The sequence below is a fragment of the Scyliorhinus torazame genome, chromosome 2, assembly GCF_047496885.1.
Source record: "Scyliorhinus torazame isolate Kashiwa2021f chromosome 2, sScyTor2.1, whole genome shotgun sequence".
NCBI lineage: Eukaryota > Metazoa > Chordata > Chondrichthyes > Carcharhiniformes > Scyliorhinidae > Scyliorhinus > Scyliorhinus torazame.
Window position 1 is genome coordinate 399,361,686 of NC_092708.1, and position 21,427 is coordinate 399,383,112.

At 40.7% G+C, this 21,427-nt stretch overlaps 1 protein-coding gene across 1 annotated transcript in view; it reads right to left on the reverse strand.

Annotated features, from left to right (window-relative positions):
• Positions 1-21,427, reverse strand: part of LOC140406291 (cholesterol 24-hydroxylase-like) — a 201,133-nt gene that overhangs the window by 24,379 nt on the left and 155,327 nt on the right. Inside the window, exon 13 of the mRNA XM_072494406.1 lies at positions 19,409-19,497. Within this exon, the coding sequence (XP_072350507.1) occupies positions 19,409-19,497 (89 nt within the window). The remainder of the gene's footprint in view (positions 1-19,408; positions 19,498-21,427) is intronic.

Below are 21,427 nucleotides of genomic sequence, written 5' to 3' on the forward strand. Positions count from 1 at the left end.
AATCAGAATCAGCGTGTTAGTGTCTGGAAACAATCAGAATCAGTGTGTTAGTGTCTGGAAACAATCAGAATCAGTGTGTTAGGTTCTGGAATCAATCAGAATCAGTGTGTCAGAGTCTGGAAACAATCAAAATCAGCGTGTTAGTGTCTGGAAAAAAATCAGAATCAATGTTTTAGCGTCTGGAAACAATCAGAATCAGAATCAGCGTGTTAGTGTCTGGAAACAATCAGAATCAGTGTTTCAGGGTTTGGAAACAATCAGAATCAGAGTGTTCGTGTCTGGAAACAGTCAGAACCAGTGTGTTAGTGTCTGGAAACAATCAGAATCAGTGTGTTAGTGTCTGGAAACAATCAGAATCAGTGTGTTAGTGTCTGGAAACAATCAAAATCAATGTGTTAGTGTCTGGAAACAATCAGAATCAGAATCAGCGTGTTAGTGTCTGGAAACAAACAGAATCAGTGTGTTAGGTTCTGGAAACAATCAGAATCAGTGTGTTAGTGTCTGGAAACAATCAGAATCAGTGTGTTAGTGTCTGGAAACAATCAGAGTCAGTGTGTTAGTGTCTGGAAACAATCAGAATCAGTGTGTTCGGGTCTGGAAACAATCAGGATCAGTCAGTTAGTGTCTGGAAACAATCAAAATCAGTGTGGTAATGTCTGGAAACAATCAGAATCAGTGTGTTCGGATCTGGAAACAATCAGGATCAGTCAGTTAGTGTCTGGAAACAATCAAAATCAGTGTGGTAATGTCTGGAAACAATCAGAATCAGTGTGTCAGAGTCTGGAAACAATCAGAATCAGTGTGTTCGGATCTGGAAACAATCAGGATCAGTCTGTTAGTGTCTGGAAACAATCAAAATCAGTGTGGTAATGTCTGGAATTAATCAGAATCAGTGTGTCAGAGTCTGGAAACAATCAGAATCAGTGTGTTAGTGTCTGGAAACAATCAGAATCAGTGTGTTATTTTCTGGAAACAATCAGAATTAGTGTGTTAGTGTCTGGAAACAATGAGAATCAGTGTGTTAGTGTCTGGAAACAATCAAAATCAGTGTGGTAATGCCTGGAATTAATCAGAATCAGTGTGTCAGTGTCTGGAAACAATCAGAATCAGTGTGTTCGTGTCTGGAAACAATCAGAATCAGCGTGTTAGGTTCTGGAAACAATCAGAATCAGTGTGTTAGTGTCTGGAAACAATCAGAATCAGTGTGTTAGTGTCTGGAAACAATCAGAGTCAGTGTGTTAGTGTCTGGAAACAATCAGAATCAGTGTGTTCGGGTCTGGAAACTATCAGAATCAGTGTGTTAGGGTCTGGAAACAATCAAAATCAGTGTGGTAATGTCTGGAAACAATCAGAATCAGTGTGTTCGGATCTGGAAACAATCAGGATCAGTGTGTTAGTGTCTGGAAACAATCAAAATCAGTGTGGTAATGTCTGGATACAATCAGAATCAGTGTGTCAGTGTCTGGAAACAATCAGAATCAGTGTGTTCGGAACTGGAAACAATCAGGATCAGTCTGTTAGTGTCTGGAAACAATCAAAATCAGTGTGGTAATGTCTGGAATTAATCAGAATCAGTGTGTCAGAATCTGGAAACAATCAGAATCAGTGTGTTAGTGTCTGGAAACAATCAGAATCAGTGTGTTATTTTCTGGAAACAATCAGAATTAGTGTGTTAGTGTCTGGAAACAATGAGAATCAGTGTGTTAGTGTCTGGAAACAATCAAAATCAGTGTGGTAATGCCTGGAATTAATCAGAATCAGTGTGTCAGTGTCTGGAAACAATCAGAATCAGTGTGTTCGTGTCTGGAAACAATCAAAATCAGTGTGTTAGTTTTTGGAAACAATCAGAATCAGTGTGTTAGTGTCTGGAAACAATGAGATCAGTGTGTTAGTGTCTGGAAACAATCAGAATCAGTGTGTCAGAGTCTGGAAACAATCAGAATCAGTGTGTTCGGATATGGAAACAATCAGAATCAGTGTGTTAGTGCCTGGAAACAATCAGAATCAGTGTGTCAGAGTCTGGAAAAAAAATCAGAATCAGTGTGTTAGTGCCTGGAAACAATTAGAATCAGTGTGCTAGAGTCTGGAAACAATCAGAATCAGTGTGTTAGTGTCTGGAAACAATCAGAATCAGTGTGTTAGTGTCTGGAAACAATCAGAATCAGTGTGTTAGGTTCTGGAAACAATCAGAATCAGTGTGTCAGATTCTGGAAACAACCAAAATCAGCATGTTATTGTCTGGAAACAATCAGAATCAATGTTTTAGTGTCTGGAAACAATCAGAATCAGAATCAGCGTGTTAGTGTCTGGAAACAATCAGAATCAGTGTGTTAGGTTCTGGAAACAATCAGAATCAGAGTGTTAGTGTCTGGAAACAATCAGAACCAGTGTGTTCGGATCTGGAAACAATCAGAATCAGTGTGTTAGTGTCTGGAAACAATCAGAATCAGTGCGTTAGTGTCTGGAAACAATCAGAATCAGTGTGTTAGGTTCTGGAAACAATCAGAATCAGTGTGTTAGTGTCTGGAAACAATCAGAATCAGTGTGTTAGTGTCTGGAAACAATCAGAATCAGTGTGTTACTGTCTGGAAACAATCAGAATCTATGTGTTAGTGTTTGGAAACAATCAGAATCAGTGTGTTAGTGTCTGGAAACAATCAGAATCAGTGTGTTTGTGTCTGGAAACAATCAGAATCAGTGTGTTCGGGTCTGGAAACTATCAGAATCAGTGTGTTAGTGTCTGGAAACAATCAAAATCAGTGTGGTAATGTCTGGGAACAATCAGAATCAGTGTGTTCGGATCTGGAAACAATCAGGATCAGTCAGTTAGTGTCTGAAAACAATCAGAATCAGTGTATCAGAGTCTGGAAACAATCAGAATCAGTGTGTTCGGATCTGGAAACAATCAGGAGCAGTCTGTTAGTGTCTGGAAACAATCAAAATCAGTGTGGTAATGTCTGGAATTAATCAGAATCAGTGTGTCAGAGTCTGGAAACAATCAGAATAAGTGTGTTAGTGTTTGGAAACAATTCGAATCAGTGTGTTAGTTTTTGGAAACAATAAAAATCAGTGTGTTAATGTCTGGAAACAATCAGAATCAGTGTGTCAGAGTCTGGAAACAATCAGAATCAGTGTGTTTGGATCTGGAAACAATCAGAATCAGTGCGTTAGGTTCTGGAAACAATCAAAATCAGTGTGTTATTGTCTGGAAACAATCAGAATCAGTGTGTTAGTGTCTGGAAACAATCGGAATCAGTGGGTTAGGGTCTGGAAACAATCAGAATCAGTGTGTTAGTGTCTGGAAACAATCAGAATCAGTGTGTTAGTGTCTGGAAACAATCAGAATCAGTGTGTTAGGTTCTGGAAGCAATCAGAAACAGTGTGATAGGTTCTGGAAACAATCAGAATCAGTGTGTTAGGTTCTGGAAACAATCAGAATCAGTGTGTTAGTGTCTGGAAACAATCAGAATCAGTGTGTTAGTGTCTGGAAACAATCAGAATCAGTGTGTCAGAGTCTGGAAACAATCAGTATAAGTGTGTTAGTGTTTGGAAACAATTCGAATCAGTGTGTTAGTTTTTGGAAACAATGAGGATCAGTGTGTTAGTGTCTGGAAACAATCAGAATCAGTGTGTCAGAGTCTGGAAACAATCAGAATCAGTGTGTTCGGATCGGGAAACAATCAGAATCAGTGTGTTAGTGTCTGGAAACAATCAGAATCAGTGTGTTAGTGTCTGGAAACAATCAGAATCAGTGTGTTAGGTTCTGGAAGCAATCAGAATCAGTGTGTTAGGTTCTGGAAACAATCAAAATCAGTGTGTTAGTGTCTGGAAACAATCAGAATCAGTGTGTTAGTGTCTGGAAACAATCGGAATCAGTGGGTTAGGGTCGGAAACAATCAGAATCAGTGTGTTAGTGTCTGGAAACAATCAGAATCAGTGTGTTAGTGTCTGGAAACAATCAGAATCAGTGTGTTAGTGTCTGGAAACAATCAGAATCAGAGTGTTAGTGTGTGGAAACAATCAGAATCAGTGTGTTAGTGTCTGGAAACAATCAGAATCAGTGTGTTAGTGCCTGGAAACAATCAGAATCAGTGAGTTAGTGTCTGGAAACAATCAGAATCAGTGTGTTAGTGTCTGTAAACAATCAGAATCAGTGTGTCCGGGTGTGGAAACTGCAGAATCAGTGTGTTAGGGTCTGGAAACAATCAGAATCAGTGTTTCATGGTCTGGAGACAGTCAGAATCAGTGTGTTAGGGTCAGGAAACTATCAGAATCAGTGTGTTCAGATCTGGAAACAATCAGAATCAGTGTGTTAGGACCTGGAAACAATTAGAATCAGTGTGTTAGTGTCTGGAAACAATCAGAATCAGTGTGTTAGGGTCTGGAAACAATCAGAATCAGTGTGTTCGGATCTGGAAACAATCAGAATCAGTGTGTTCAGATCTGGAAACAATCAGGATCAGTCTGTTAGTGTCTGGAAACAATCAAAATCAGTGTGGTAATGTCTGGAATTAATCAGAATCAGTGTGTCAGAGTCTGGAAACAATGAGAATCAGTGAGTTAGTTTTTGGAAACAATCAGAATCTGTGTGTTAGTGTCTGGAAACAATGAGAATCAGTGTGTTAGTGTCTGGAAACAATCAGAATCAGTGTGTCAGAGTCTGGAAACAATCAGAATCAGTGAGTTCAGATCTGGAAACAATCAGAATCTCTGTGTTAGTGCCTGGAAACAATCAGAATCAGTGTGTCAGAGTCTGGAAACAATCAGAATCAGTGTGTTAGTGTCTGGAAACAATCAGAATCAGTGTGCTAGGGTCTGGAAACAATCAGAATCAGTGTGTTAGTGTCTGGAAACAATCACAATCAGTGTGTTAGTGTCTGGAAACAATCAGAATCAGTGTGTTAGGTTCTGGAATCAATCAGAATCAGTGTGTCAGAGTCTGGAAACAATCAAAATCAGCGTGTTAGTGTCTGGAAAAAAATCAGAATCAATGTTTTAGTGTCTGGAAACAACCAGAATCAGAATCAGCGTGTTAGTGTCTGGAAACAATCAGAATCAGTGTGTTAGGTTCTGGAAACAATCAGAATCAGAGTGTTCGTGTCTGGAATCAATCAGAACCAGTGTGTTAGTGTCTGGAAACAATCAGAATCAGTGTGTTAGTGTCTGGAAACAATCAGAATCAGTGTGTTAGTGTCTGGAAACAATCAGAATCAGTGTGTTAGTGTCTGGATACAATCAGAATCAGTGTGTTAGTGTCTGGAAACAATCAGAGTCAGTGTGTTAGTGTCTGGAAACAATCAGAATCAGTTTGTTCGGGTCTGGAAACTATCAGAATCAGTGTGTTAGGGTCTGGAAACAATCAAAATCAGTGTGGTAATGTCTGGAAACAATCAGAATCAGTGTGTTCGGATCTGGAAACAATCAGGATCAGTCAGTTAGTGTCTGGAAACAAGCAAAATCAGTGTGGTAATGTCTGGAAACAATTAGAATCAGTGTGTCAGAGTCTGGAAACAATCAGAATCAGTGTGTTCGGATCTGGAAACAATTAGATTAGTCTGTTAGTGTCTGGAAACAATCAAAATCAGTGTGGTAATGTCTGGAATTAATCAGAATCAGTGTGTCAGAGTCTGGAAACAATCAGAATCAGTGTGTTAGTGTCTGGAAACAATCAGAATCAGTGTGTTATTTTCTGGAAACAATCAGAATTAGTGTGTTAGTGTCTGGAAACAATGAGAATCAGTGTGTTAGTGTCTGGAAACAATCAAAATCAGTGTGGTAATGCCTGGAATTAATCAGAATCAGTGTGTCAGAGTCTGGAAACAATCAGAATCAGTGTGTTCGTGTCTGGAAACAATCAGAATCAGTGTGTTAGGTTCTGGAAACAATCAGAATCAGTGGGTTAGTGTCTGGAAACAATCAGAATCAGTGTGTTAGTGTCTGGAAACAATCAGAGTCAGTGTGTTAGTGTCTGGAAACAATCAGAATCAGTGTGTTCGGGTCTGGAAACTATCAGAATCAGTGTGTTGAGGTCTGAAAACAATCAAAATCAGTGTGGTAATGTCTGGAAACAATCAGAATCAGTGTGTTCGGATCTGGAAACAATCAGGATCAGTCAGTTAGTGTCTGGAAACAATCAAAATCAGTGTGGTAATGTCTGCAAACAATCAGAATCAGTGTGTCAGAGTCTGGAAACAATCAGGATCAGTCTGTTAGTGTCTGGAAACAATCAAAATCAGTGTGGTAATGTCTGGAATTAATCAGAATCAGTGTGTCAGAGTCTGGAAACAATCAGAATCAGTGTGTTAGGGTCAGGAAACTATCAGAATCAGTGTGTTCAGATCTGGAAACAATCAGAATCAGTGTGTTAGGACCTGGAAACAATTAGAATCAGTGTGTTAGTGTCTGGAAACAATCAGAATCAGTGTGTTAGCGTCTGGAAACAATCAGAATCAGTGTGTTCGGATCTGGAAACAATCAGAATCAGTGTGTTCAGATCTGGAAACAATCAGGATCAGTCTGTTAGTGTCTGGAAACAATCAAAATCAGTGTGGTAATGTCTGGAATTAATCAGAATCAGTGTGTCAGAGTCTGGAAACAATGAGAATCAGTGTGTTAGTTTTTGGAAACAATCAGAATCTGTGTGTTAGTGTCTGGAAACAATGAGAATCAGTGTGTTAGTGTCTGGAAACAATCAGAATCAGTGTGTCAGAGTCTGGAAACAATCAGAATCAGTGAGTTCGGATCTGGAAACAATCAGAATCTGTGTGTTAGTGCCTGGAAACAATCAGAATCAGTGTGTCAGAGTCTGGAAACAATCAGAATCAGTGTGTTAGTGTCTGGAAACAATCAGAATCAGTGTGCTAGGATCTGGAAACAATCAGAATCAGTGTGTTAGTGTCTGGAAACAATCACAATCAGTGTGTTAGTGTCTGGAAACAATCAGAATCAGTGTGTTAGGTTCTGGAATCAATCAGAATCAGTGTGTCAGAGTCTGGAAACAATCAAAATCAGCGTGTTAGTGTCTGGAAAAAAATCAGAATCAATGTTTTAGTGTCTGGAAACAACCAGAATCAGAATCAGCGTGTTAGTGTCTGGAAACAATCAGAATCAGTGTGTTAGGTTCTGGAAACAATCAGAATCAGAGTGTTCGTGTCTGGAAACAATCAGAATCTCTGTGTTAGTGCCTGGAAACAATCAGAATCAGTGTGTCAGAGTCTGGAAACAATCAGAATCAGTGTGTTAGTGTCTGGAAACAATCAGAATCAGTGTGCTAGGGTCTGGAAACAATCAGAATCAGTGTGTTAGTGTCTGGAAACAATCACAATCAGTGTGTTAGTGTCTGGAAACAATCAGAATCAGTGTGTTAGGTTCTGGAATCAATCAGAATCAGTGTGTCAGAGTCTGGAAACAATCAAAATCAGCGTGTTAGTGTCTGGAAAAAAATCAGAATCAATGTTTTAGTGTCTGGAAACAACCAGAATCAGAATCAGCGTGTTAGTGTCTGGAAACAATCAGAATCAGTGTGTTAGGTTCTGGAAACAATCAGAATCAGAGTGTTCGTGTCTGGAAACAATCAGAACCAGTGTGTTAGTGTCTGGAAACAATCAGAATCAGTGTGTTAGTGTCTGGAAACAATCAGAATCAGTGTGTTAGTGTCTGGAAACAATCAGAATCAGTGTGTTAGTGTCTGGAAACAATCAGAATCAGTGTGTTAGTGTCTGGAAACAATCAGAGTCAGTGTGTTAGTGTCTGGAAACAATCAGAATCAGTTTGTTCGGGTCTGGAATCTATCAGAATCAGTGTGTTAGGGTCTGGAAACAATCAAAATCAGTGTGGTAATGTCTGGAAACAATCAGAATCAGTGTGTTCGGATCTGGAAACAATCAGGATCAGTCAGTTAGTGTCTGGAAACAATCAAAATCAGTGTGGTAATGTCTGGAAACAATTAGAATCAGTGTGTCAGAGTCTGGAAACAATCAGAATCAGTGTGTTCGGATCTGGAAACAATTAGATTAGTCTGTTAGTGTCTGGAAACAATCAAAATCAGTGTGGTAATGTCTGGAATTAATCAGAATCAGTGTGTCAGAGTCTGGAAACAATCAGAATCAGTGTGTTAGTGTCTGGAAACAATCAGAATCAGTGTGTTATTTTCTGGAAACAATCAGAATTAGTGTGTTAGTGTCTGGAAACAATGAGAATCAGTGTGTTAGTGTCTGGAAACAATCAAAATCAGTGTGGTAATGCCTGGAATTAATCAGAATCAGTGTGTCAGAGTCTGGAAACAATCAGAATCAGTGTGTTCGTGTCTGGAAACAATCAGAATCAGTGTGTTAGGTTCTGGAAACAATCAGAATCAGTGGGTTAGTGTCTGGAAACAATCAGAATCAGTGTGTTAGTGTCTGGAAACAATCAGAGTCAGTGTGTTAGTGTCTGGAAACAATCAGAATCAGTGTGTTCGGGTCTGGAAACTATCAGAATCAGTGTGTTGAGGTCTGAAAACAATCAAAATCAGTGTGGTAATGTCTGGAAACAATCAGAATCAGTGTGTTCGGATCTGGAAACAATCAGGATCAGTCAGTTAGTGTCTGGAAACAATCAAAATCAGTGTGGTAATGTCTGCAAACAATCAGAATCAGTGTGTCAGAGTCTGGAAACAATCAGGATCAGTCTGTTAGTGTCTGGAAACAATCAAAATCAGTGTGGTAATGTCTGGAATTAATCAGAATCAGTGTGTCAGAGTCTGGAAACAATCAGAATCAGTGTGTTAGGGTCAGGAAACTATCAGAATCAGTGTGTTCAGATCTGGAAACAATCAGAATCAGTGTGTTAGGACCTGGAAACAATTAGAATCAGTGTGTTAGTGTCTGGAAACAATCAGAATCAGTGTGTTAGCGTCTGGAAACAATCAGAATCAGTGTGTTCGGATCTGGAAACAATCAGAATCAGTGTGTTCAGATCTGGAAACAATCAGGATCAGTCTGTTAGTGTCTGGAAACAATCAAAATCAGTGTGGTAATGTCTGGAATTAATCAGAATCAGTGTGTCAGAGTCTGGAAACAATGAGAATCAGTGTGTTAGTTTTTGGAAACAATCAGAATCTGTGTGTTAGTGTCTGGAAACAATGAGAATCAGTGTGTTAGTGTCTGGAAACAATCAGAATCAGTGTGTCAGAGTCTGGAAACAATCAGAATCAGTGAGTTCGGATCTGGAAACAATCAGAATCTGTGTGTTAGTGCCTGGAAACAATCAGAATCAGTGTGTCAGAGTCTGGAAACAATCAGAATCAGTGTGTTAGTGTCTGGAAACAATCAGAATCAGTGTGCTAGGGTCTGGAAACAATCAGAATCAGTGTGTTAGTGTCTGGAAACAATCAGAATCAGTGTGTTAGTGTCTGGAAACAATCAGAATCAGTGTGTTAGGTTCTGGAATCAATCAGAATCAGTGTGTCAGAGTCTGGAAACAATCAAAATCAGCGTGTTAGTGTCTGGAAAAAAATCAGAATCAATGTTTTAGTGTCTGGAAACAACCAGAATCAGAATCAGCGTGTTAGTGTCTGGAAACAATCAGAATCAGTGTGTTAGGTTCTGGAAACAATCAGAATCAGAGTGTTCGTGTCTGGAAACAATCAGAACCAGTGTGTTAGTGTCTGGAAACAATCAGAATCAGTGTGTTAGTGTCAGGAAACAATCAGAATCAGTGTGTTAGTGTCTGGAAACAATCAGAATCAGTGTGTTAGTGTCTGGAAACAATCAGAATCAGTGTGTTAGTGTCTGGAAACAATCAGAGTCAGTGTGTTAGTGTCTGGAAACAATCAGAATCAGTTTGTTCGGGTCTGGAAACTATCAGAATCAGTGTGTTAGGGTCTGGAAACAATCAAAATCAGTGTGGTAATGTCTGGAAACAATCAGAATCAGTGTGTTCGGATCTGGAAACAATCAGGATCAGTCAGTTAGTGTCTGGAAACAATCAAAATCAGTGTGGTAATGTCTGGAAACAATCAGAATCAGTGTGTCAGAGTCTGGAAATAATCAGAATCAGTGTGTTCGGATCTGGAAACAATTAGATTAGTCTGTTAGTGTCTGGAAACAATCAAAATCAGTGTGGTAATGTCTGGAATTAATCAGAATCAGTGTGTCAGAGTCTGGAAACAATCAGAATCAGTGTGTTAGTGTCTGGAAACAACCAGAATCAGTGTGTTATTTTCTGGAAACAATCAGAATTAGTGTGTTAGTGTCTGGAAACAATGAGAATCAGTGTGTTAGTGTCTGGAAACAATCAAAATCAGTGTGGTAATGCCTGGAATTAATCAGAATCAGTGTGTTAGGTTCTGGAAACAATCAGAATCAGTGTGTTAGTGTCTGGAAACTATCAGAATCAGTGTGTTAGTGTCTGGAAACAATCAGAGTCAGTGTGTTAGTGTCTGGAAACAATCAGAATCAGTGTGTTCGGGTCTGGAAACTATCAGAATCAGTGTGTTGAGGTCTGGAAACAATCAAAATCAGTGTGGTAATGTCTGGAAACAATCAGAATCAGTGTGTTCGGATCTGGAAACAATCAGGATCAGTCAGTTAGTGTCTGGAAACAATCAAAATCAGTGTGGTAATGTCTCGAAACAATCAGAATCAGTGTGTCAGAGTCTGGAAACAATCAGAATTAGTGTGTTCGGATCTGGAAACAATCAGGATCAGTCTGTTAGTGTCTGGAAACAATCAAAATCAGTGTGGTAATGTCTGGAATTAATCAGAATCAGTGTGTCAGAGTCTGGAAACAATCAGAATCAGTGTGTTAGTTCTGGAAACAATCAGAATCAGTGTGTTATTTTCTGGAAACAATCAGAATTAGTGTGTTAGTGTCTAGAAACAATGAGAATCAGTGTGTTAGTGTCTGGAAACAATCAAAATCAGTGTGGTAATGCCTGGAATTAATCAGAATCAGTGTGTCAGAGTCTGGAAACAATCAGAATCAGTGTGTTCGTGTCTGGAAACAATCAAAATCAGTGTGTTAGTTTTTGGAAACAATCAGAATCAGTGTGTTAGTGTCTGGAAACAATGAGATCAGTGTGTTAGTGTCTGGAAACAATCAGAATCAGTGTGTCAGAGTCTGGAAACAATCAGAATCAGTGTGTTCGGATATGGAAACAATCAGAATCAGTGTGTTAGTGCCTGGAAACAATCAGAATCAGTGTATCAGAGTCTGGAAACAATCAGAATCCGTGTGTTAGTGCCTGGAAACAATCAGAATCAGTGTGCTAGTGTCTGAAAACAATCAGAATCAGTGTGTTAGTGTCTGGAAACAATCAGAATCAGTGTGTTAGTGTCTGGAAACAATCAGAATCAGTGTGTTAGGTTCTGGAAACAATCAGAATCAGTGTGTCAGAGTCTGGAAACAACCAAAATCAGCATGTTATTGTCTGGAAAAAAATCAGAATCAATGTTTTAGTGTCTGGAAACAATCAGAATCAGAATCAGCGTGTTCGTGTCTGGAAACAATCAGAATCAGTGTGTTAGGTTCTGGAAACAATCAGAATCAGAGTGTTAGTGTCTGGAAACAATCAGAACCAGTGTGTTAGTGTCTGGAAACAATCAGAATCAGTGTGTTAGTGTCTGGAAACAATCAGAATCTATGTGTTAGTGTCTGGAAACAATCAGAATCAGTGTGTTAGTGTCTGGAAACAATCAGAATCAGTGTGTTTGTGTCTGGAAACAATCAGAATCAGTGTGTTCGGGTCTGGAAACTATCAGAATCAGTGTGTTAGTGTCTGGAAACAATCAAAATCAGTCTGGTAATGTCTTGGAACAATCAGAATCAGTGTGTTCGGATCTGGAAACAATCAGGATCAGTCAGTTAGTGTCTGGAAACAATCAGAATCAGTGTGTCAGAGTCTGGAAACAATCAGAATCAGTGTGTTCGGATCTGGAAACAATCAGGATCAGTCAGTTAGTGTCTGGAAACAATCAGAATCAGTGTGTTAGGGTCTGGAAACAATCAGAAACAGTGTTTCATGGTCTGGAGACAGTCAGAATCAGTGTGTTAGGGTCAGGAAACTATCAGAATCAGTGTGTTAGTGTCTGGAAACAATCAGAATCAGTGTGTTAGTGTCTGGAAACAATCAGAATCTATGTGTTAGTGTCTGGAAACAATCAGAATCAGTGTGTTTGTGTCTGGAAACAATCAGAATCAGTGTGTTTGTGTCTGGAAACAATCAGAATCAGTGTGTTCGGGTCTGGAAACTATCAGAATCAGTGTGTTAGTGTCTGGAAACAATCAAAATCAGTGTGGTAATGTCTGGGAACAATCAGAATCAGTGTGTTCGGATCTGGAAACAATCAGGATCAGTCAGTTAGTGTCTGGAAACAATCAGAATCAGTGGGTCAGAGTCTGGAAACAATCAGAATCAGTGTGTTCGGATCTGGAAACAATCAGGATCAGTCAGTTAGTGTCTGGAAACAATCAGAATCAGTGTGTTAGGGTCTGGAAACAATCAGAATCAGTGTTTCATGGTCTGGAGACAGTCAGAATCAGTGTGTTAGGGTCAGGAAACTATCAGAATCAGTGTGTTCAGATCTGGAAACAATCAGAATCAGTGTGTTAGGACCTGGAAACAATTAGGATCAGTGTGTTAGTGTCTGGAAACAATCAGAATCAGTGTGTTAGGGTCCGGAAACAATCAGAATCAGTGTGTTCGGATCTGGAAACAATCAGAATCAGTGTGTTCAGATCTGGAAACAATCAGGATCAGTCTGTTAGTGTCTGGAAACAATCAAAATCAGTGTGGTAATGTCTGGAATTAATCAGAATCAGTGTGTCAGAGTCTGGAAACAATGAGAATCAGTGTGTTAGTTTTTGGAAACAATCAGAATCTGTGTGTTAGTGTCTGGAAACAATGAGAATCAGTGTGTTAGTGTCTGGAAACAATCAGAATCAGTGTGTCAGAGTCTGGAAACAATCAGAATCAGTGAGTTCGGATCTGGAAACAATCAGAATCTGTGTGTTAGTGCCTGGAAACAATCAGAATCAGTGTGTCAGAGTCTGGAAACAATCAGAATCAGTGTGTTAGTGTCTGGAAACAATCAGAATCAGTGTGCTAGGGTCTGGAAACAATCAGAATCAGCGTGTTAGTGTCTGGAAACAATGAGAATCAGTGTGTTAGTGTCTGGAAACAATCAGAATCAGTGTGTCAGAGTCTGGAAACAATCAGAATCAGTGAGTTCGGATCTGGAAACAATCAGAATCTGTGTGTTAGTGCCTGGAAACAATCAGAATCAGTGTGTCAGAGTCTGGAAACAATCAGAATCAGTGTGTTAGTGTCTGGAAACAATCAGAATCAGTGTGCTAGGGTCTGGAAACAATCAGAATCAGTGTGTTAGTGTCTGGTAACAATCAGAATCAGTGTGTTAGTGTCTGGAAACAATCAGAATCAGTGTGTTAGGTTCTGGAATCAATCAGAATCAGTGTGTCAGAGTCTGGAAACAATCAAAATCAGCGTGTTAGTGTCTGGGAAAAAATCAGAATCAATGTTTTAGTGTCTGGAAACAATCAGAATCAGAATCAGCGTGTTAGTGTCTGGAAACAATCAGAATCAGTGTTTCAGGGTTTGGAAACAATCAGAATCAGAGTGTTCGTGTCTGGAAACAATCAGAACCAGTGTGTTAGTGTCTGGAAACAATCAGAATCAGTGTGTTAGTGTCTGGAAACAATCAGAATCAGTGTGTTAGTGTCTGGAAACAATCAGAATCAGTGAGTTCGGATCTGGAAACAATCAGAATCTGTGTGTTAGTGCCTGGAAACAATCAGAATCAGTGTGTCAGAGTCTGGAAACAATCAGAATCAGAGTGTTCGTGTCTGGAAACAATCAGAACCAGTGTGTTAGTGTCTGGAAACAATCAGAATCAGTGTGTTAGTTTTTGGAAACAATCAGAATCTGTGTGTTAGTGTCTGGAAACAATGAGAATCAGTGTGTTAGTGTCTGGAAACAATCAGAATCAGTGTGTCAGAGTCTGGAAACAATCAGAATCAGTGAGTTCGGATCTGGAAACAATCAGAATCTGTGTGTTAGTGCCTGGAAACAATCAGAATCAGTGTGTCAGAGTCTGGAAACAATCAGAATCAGTGTGTTAGTGTCTGGAAACAATCAGAATCAGTGTGCTAGGGTCTGGAAACAATCAGAATCAGCGTGTTAGTGTCTGGAAACAATGAGAATCAGTGTGTTAGTGTCTGGAAACAATCAGAATCAGTGTGTCAGAGTCTGGAAACAATCAGAATCAGTGAGTTCGGATCTGGAAACAATCAGAATCTGTGTGTTAGTGCCTGGAAACAATCAGAATCAGTGTGTCAGAGTCTGGAAACAATCAGAATCAGTGTGTTAGTGTCTGGAAACAATCAGAATCAGTGTGCTAGGGTCTGGAAACAATCAGAATCAGTGTGTTAGTGTCTGGTAACAATCAGAATCAGTGTGTTAGTGTCTGGAAACAATCAGAATCAGTGTGTTAGGTTCTGGAATCAATCAGAATCAGTGTGTCAGAGTCTGGAAACAATCAAAATCAGCGTGTTAGTGTCTGGGAAAAAATCAGAATCAATGTTTTAGTGTCTGGAAACAATCAGAATCAGAATCAGCGTGTTAGTGTCTGGAAACAATCAGAATCAGTGTTTCAGGGTTTGGAAACAATCAGAATCAGAGTGTTCGTGTCTGGAAACAATCAGAACCAGTGTGTTAGTGTCTGGAAACAATCAGAATCAGTGTGTTAGTGTCTGGAAACAATCAGAATCAGTGTGTTAGTGTCTGGAAACAATCAAAATCAATGTGTTAGTGTCTGGAAACAATCAGAATCAGAATCAGCGTGTTAGTGTCTGGAAACAATCAGAATCAGTGTGTTCGGTTCTGGAAACAATCAGAATCAGTGTGTTAGTGTCTGGAAACAATCAGAATCAGTGTGTTAGTGTCTGGAAACAATCAGAGTCAGCGTGTTAGTGTCTGGAAACAATCAGTATCAGTGTGTTCGGGTCTGGAAACTATCAGAATCAGTGTGTTAGGGTCTGGAAACAATCAAAATCAGTGTGGTAATGTCTGGAAACAATCAGAATCAGTGTGTTCGGATCTGGAAACAATCAGGATCAGTCAGTTAGTGTCTGGAAACAATCAAAATCAGTGTGGTAATGTCTGGAAACAATCAGAATCAGTGTGTCAGAGTCTGGAAACAATCAGAATCAGTGTGTTCGGATCTGGAAACAATCAGGATCAGTCTGTTAGTGTCTGGAAACAATCAAAATCAGTGTGGTAATGTCTGGAATTAATCAGAATCAGTGTGTCAGAGTCTGGAAACAATGAGAATCAGTGTGTTAGTGTCTGGAAACAATCAAAATCAGTGTGGTAATGCCTGGAATTAATCAGAATCAGTGTGTCAGAGTCTGGAAACAATCAGAATCAGTGTGTTCGTGTCTGGAATCAATCAGAATCAGTGTGTTACGTTCTGGAAACAATCAGAATCAGTGTGTTAGTGTCTGGAAACAATCAGAATCAGTGTGTTAGTGTCTGGAAACAATCAGAGTCAGTGTGTTAGTGTCTGGAAACAATCAGAATCAGTGTGTTCGGGTCTGGAAACTATCAGAATCAGTGTGTTAGGGTCTGGAAACAATCAAAATCAGTGTGGTAATGTCTGGAAACAATCAGAATCAGCGTGTCAGAGTCTGGAAACAATCAGAATCAGTGTGTTAGTGTCTGGAAACAATCAGAATCAGTGTGTTATTTTCTGGAAACAATCAGAATTAGTGTGTTAGTGTCTGGAAACAATGAGAATCAGTGTGTTAGTGTCTGGAAACAACCAAAATCAGTGTGGTAATGCCTGGAATTAATCAGAATCAGTGTGTCAGTGTCTGGAAACAATCAGAATCAGTGTGTTCGTGTCTGGAAACAATCAAAATCAGTGTGTTAGTTTTTGGAAACAATCAGAATCAGTGTGTTAGTGTCTGGAAACAATGAGATCAGTGTGTTAGTGTCTGGAAACAATCAGAATCAGTGTCTCAGAGTCTGGAAACAATCAGAATCAGTGTGTTCGGATATGGAAACAATCAGAATCAGTGTGTTAGTGCCTGGTAACAATCAGAATCAGTGTGTCAGAGTCTGGAAACAATCAGAATCAGTGTGTTAGTGCCTGGAAACAATCAGAATCAGTGTGCTAGTGTCTGGAAACAATCAGAATCAGTGTGTTAGTGTCTGGAAACAATCAGAATCAGTGTGTTAGTGTCTGGAAACAATCAGAATCAGTGTGTTAGGTTCTGGAAACAATCAGAATCAGTGTGTCAGATTCTGGAAACAACCAAAATCAGCATGTTATTGTCTGGAAAATAATCAGAATCAATGTTTTAGTGTCTGGAAACAATCAGAATCAGAATCAGCGTGTTAGTGTCTGGAAACAATCAGAATCAGTGTGTTAGGTTCTGGAAACAATCAGAATCAGAGTGTTAGTGTCTGGAAACAATCAGAACCAGTGTGTTCGGATCTGGAAACAATCAGAATCAGTGTGTTAGTGTCTGGAAACAATCAGAATCAGTGTGTTAGTGTCTGGAAACAATCAGAATCAGTGTGTTAGGTTCTGGAAACAATCAGAATCAGTGTGTTAGTGTCTGGAAACAATCAGAATCAGTGTGTTAGTGTCTGGAAACAATCAGAATCAGTGTGTTACTGTCTGGAAACAATCAGAATCTATGTGTTAGTGTCTGGAAACAATCAGAATCAGTGTGTTAGTGTCTGGAAACAATCAGAATCAGTGTGTTTGTGTCTGGAAACAATCAGAATCAGTGTGTTCGGGTCTGGAAACTATCAGAATCAGTGTGTTAGTGTCTGGAAAACAATCAAAATCAGTGTGGTAATGTCTGGGAACAATCAGAATCAGTGTGTTCGGATCTGGAAACAATCAGGATCAGTCAGTTAGTGTCTGGAAACAATCAGAATCAGTGTGTCAGAGTCTGGAAACAATCAGAATCAGTGTGTTCGGATCTGGAAACAATCAGGATCAGTCTGTTAGTGTCTGGAAACAATCAAAATCAGTGTGGTAATGTCTGGAATTAATCAGAATCAGTGTGTCAGAGTCTGGAAACAATCAGAATAAGTGTGTTAGTGTTTGGAAACAATTCGAATCAGTGTGTTAGTTTTTGGAAACAATGAGAATCAGTGTGTTAGTGTCTGGAAACAATCAGAATCAGTGTGTCAGAGTCTGGAAACAATCAGAATCAGTGTGTTCGGATCTGGAAACAATCAGAATCAGTGTGTTAGTGTCTGGAAACAATCAGAATCAGTGTGTTAGTGTCAGGAAACAATTAGAATCAGTGTGTTAGGTTCTGGAAGCAATCAGAATCAGTGTGTTAGGTTCTGGTAACAATCAAAATCAGTGTGTTAGTGTCTGGAAACAATCAGAATCTGTGTGTTAGTGTCTGGAAACAATCGGAATCAGTGGGTTAAGGTCTGGAAACAATCAGAATCAGTGTGTTAGTGTCTGGAAACAATCAGAATCAGTGTGTTAGTGTCTGGAAACAATCAGAATCAGTGTGTTAGGTTCTGGAAGCAATCAGAAACAGTGTGTTAGGTTCTGGAAACAATTAGAATCAGTGTGTTTGGTTCTGGAAACAATCAGAATCAGTGTGTTAGTGTCTGGAAACAATCAGAATCAGTGTGTTAGTGTCTGGAAACAATCAGAATCAGTGTGTCAGAGTCTGGAAACAATCAGTATAAGTGTGTTAGTGTTTGGAAACAATTCGAATCAGTGTGTTAGTTTTTGGAAACAATGAGGATCAGTGTGTTAGTGTCTGGAAACAATCAGAATCAGTGTGTCAGAGTCTGGAAACAATCAGAATCAGTGTGTTCGGATCTGGAAACAATCAGAATCAGTGTGTTAGTGTCTGGAAACAATCAGAATCAGTGTGTTAGTGTCTGGAAACAATCAGAATCAGTGTGTTAGGTTATGGAAGCAATCAGAATCAGTGTGTTAGGTTCTGGAAACAATTAAAATCAGTGTGATAGTGTCTGGAAACAATCAGAATCAGTGTGTTAGTGTCTGGAAACAATCGGAATCAGTGGGTTAGGGTCTGGAAACAATCAGAATCAGTGTGTTAGTGTCTGGAAACAATCAGAATCAGTGTGTTAGTGTCTGGAAACAATCAGAATCAGTGTGTTAGTGTCTGGAAACAATCAGAATCAGAGTGTTAGTGTCTGGAAACAATCAGAATCAGTGTGTTAGTGTCTGGAAACAATCAGAATCAGTGTGTTAGTGCCTGGAAACAATCAGAATCAGTGTGTTAGTGTCTGGAAACAATCAGAATCAGTGTGTTAGTGTCTGGAAACAATCAGAATCAGTGTGTTAGTGTCTGGAAACAATCTGAATCAGTCTGTTAGTATCTGGAAACAATCAGAATCAGAGTGTTAGTGTCTGGAAACAATTAGAATCAGTGTGTTAGGTTCTGGAAACAATCAGAATCAGTGTGTCAGAGTCTGGAAACAATCAGAATCAGCGTGTTAGTGTCTGAAAACAATCAGAATCAGTGTGTTAGTGTCTGGAAACAATCAGAATCAATGTTTTAGTGTCTGGAAACAATCAGAATCAGAATCAGCGTGTTAGTGTCTGGAAACAATCAGAATCAGTGTGTTAGGTTCTGGAAACAATCAGAATCAGAGTGTTAGTGTCTGGAAACAATCAGAATCAGAGTGTTAGTGTCTGGAAACAATGAGAATCAGTGTGTTAGTGTCTGGAAACAATCAGAATCAGTGTGTTAGTGCCTGGAAACAATCAGAATCAGTGTGTTAGTGTCTGGAAACAATCAGAATCAGTGTGTTAGTGTCTGGAAACAATCAGAATCAGTGTGTTATTGTCTGGAAACAATCAGAATCAGTGTGTTAGTGTCTGGAAACAAGCAGAATCAGTGTGTTAGTGTCTGGAAACAATCAGAATCAGTGTGTTAGTGTCTGGAAACAATCAGAATCAGTGTGTTAGTGTCTGGAAACAATCAGAATCAGCGTGTTAGTGTCTGGAAACAATCAGAATCAGTGTGTTAGGTTCTGGAAACAATCAGAATCAGAGTGTTAGTGCCAGGAAACAATCAGAATCAGTGTGTTAGTGTTTGGAAACAATCAGATTCAGTGTGTTAGTGTCTGGAAACAATCAGAATCAGAGTGTTAGTGTCTGGAAACAATCAGAATCAGAGTGTTAGCTGCATAATAACTATTGGACATTGAGCCTCACAAATTAATATTAGACTAAACAACAAATTTACTGAATTCAATTTCGCAACTTGCAATGGTGAAAGAAAGACTTGGATTTCTGTCGTGCATTTCACACTTGCAGGAAGCCCAAAGTGATTTGCGCTCAAGTGAGTATTTATGAGGTCACGGCATTGTCGTACGAAAGATGGCAATACTTACTTCAGAGCATTCGGGTTGAATCGTTCAGGGTCAAAGGTCAGAGGGTCGTCAAAAAACTTGGCCATTCGACCCATGACATAGGTATTGAACTAGAAGTAAATAACCTGTGTTAGGACATGAATGATAAAACACTGTGTCTAACCAGTCTAACTCGGTTTGACGCACTAACCTGGAACTGGGATAATACCAGAGAGTGACTCTCAGTAAAATCTAATCGATGGGGCATTCTGGAATCAGGAAACTCTGAGGCAGCTCCTCTCCACACACGCCATTGATAAAGGGAAGGCATTTTTCAATCACAAAGCTCAGCTCTCGTGTGCAGAAAGAAACCAGGACTAGCGGGAGAACGGACAGCTCATCGTTAATCAGAGACGACCAATGCACTCACACTTTGTTGATATCAGAGGCCCCCGGGCAGGGTGTCTCTGGGTAGGGTGTCTCTCGGGTACCACCGATGCCACCCGGGCACCTTGGCACTGACAGTCTGGCACCCTGGCAGTGCCACCAGGTGCCACCCTCTCAAAAGCTAATGAACAAACTTCAACAAAACTTGGTGCCAGATAGGATATGGTCCGGGAAAGAATTGATTCTCTTTTAACAAATACACAGATCCAAATCGTGGATTTTTTTTTAAAAGTCTGTTAACACTGGGAGGGAGGCTGAACTTACTTATTTTTTTTGGAATGATGCAGATTGTTTTTGATCATGAAGCCGTTCCAGGACATATGTCTGTATGTGTGGAGCACTGATTGTAGTTTGGAAACCTGTAGACTGGGGAAATGTGTGCCGGGCTACTCTTACCATCGTGGCAACGGTCTGGAGAAACCCTCTCTGTGTTGACTATCCCATTTTTCCACAGGTGAGCAAAGATCTTTGTGTGCTGTGAAACTCTATGGGCACGATTTAATGGAAAGCTTTCTAAGTGTGGTAGTGAGCGGGAAATGGCGCTATAAAACGTTAATTGGCCACTTAACGAGGCCCCACAGGATTCATGCTGCCAATTATGATTCGCTGGCTGATTCGTCGGGACCGCGCTCCCAGCCCCCAGCTAACAGGTGACAGCGGAGTTTAAACCGTTCCTGAACAGCCAACCCCACTCCGCTCGCAGCCGTGTCGTCATGGAGACCAGCCCTGCGCTTTGGTGACACCGACCTGGGAAGGCCAGACGGGATGCCCTGTTCCCCCCCGAGGGTCCACAGGGCAGCCACCACTGCCTGGGAGGCAGTGACATCGGCGGTCAGCTCGGGGAGTCAGCGGGCGGACCGCCCCCCAGTGTCACAGAAGGCCAATGACCTCCACCGGGTCACTCGGGTGAGTTTGCACTGGACTCCCGACATCCCCCAACATACCCATCCCCCCTATTAATCCCCATCCCCTCCCTATATGGCCCATCTCCCCAAGTCCCCTTCCACAACCCCCACACCCCTCCCCTACCCCCTCACGAGTAACCATGTGTGCGGTTAACAACGTCCCCTCTGTATCCCCATAGAAGTTGGCCCACAACCAACAGGAGAGGGCCTGTATGGGTGACGGGGTGCTGGACATCAGAGTCCTCACCCCTCCTGCTTCCCCCCCATTCTCCCCGTGTCTGCCTGGGTCTCACCCCCCACAACCCAAAGATGTGCGGGCTAGGGAGATTGGCCACACAGATCACCTGTCAATTGCTAATGGCATATAGACTGACCCATCCCTCCCACTGACCACTGTTCATTCTCCCGCAGGACCTCAAGCCAACAGTGCGGGCCCATCCGGGTGGTCCCCCAAAACCCCTCCCACCCAGCCTCCCATGAGAACACCTCAGATTGGAGAGCTCCGAGGATGCCACCATAATAGTCGTGGCTCAGCTGTCATCCCCACCCTCCACCAGCGCAGAAACACACACCTCATTGGGCAATGATAGTGGACAGGCTTCGGGGGCACAATCTGATGAGCACCACACAGTTGCTGATGTGCATCAGGTGGAGGCAGGAACCCCCCCAGGCGAGGCAGCAGTCGGAGGGCTGCTGGATCCTAGGGCCC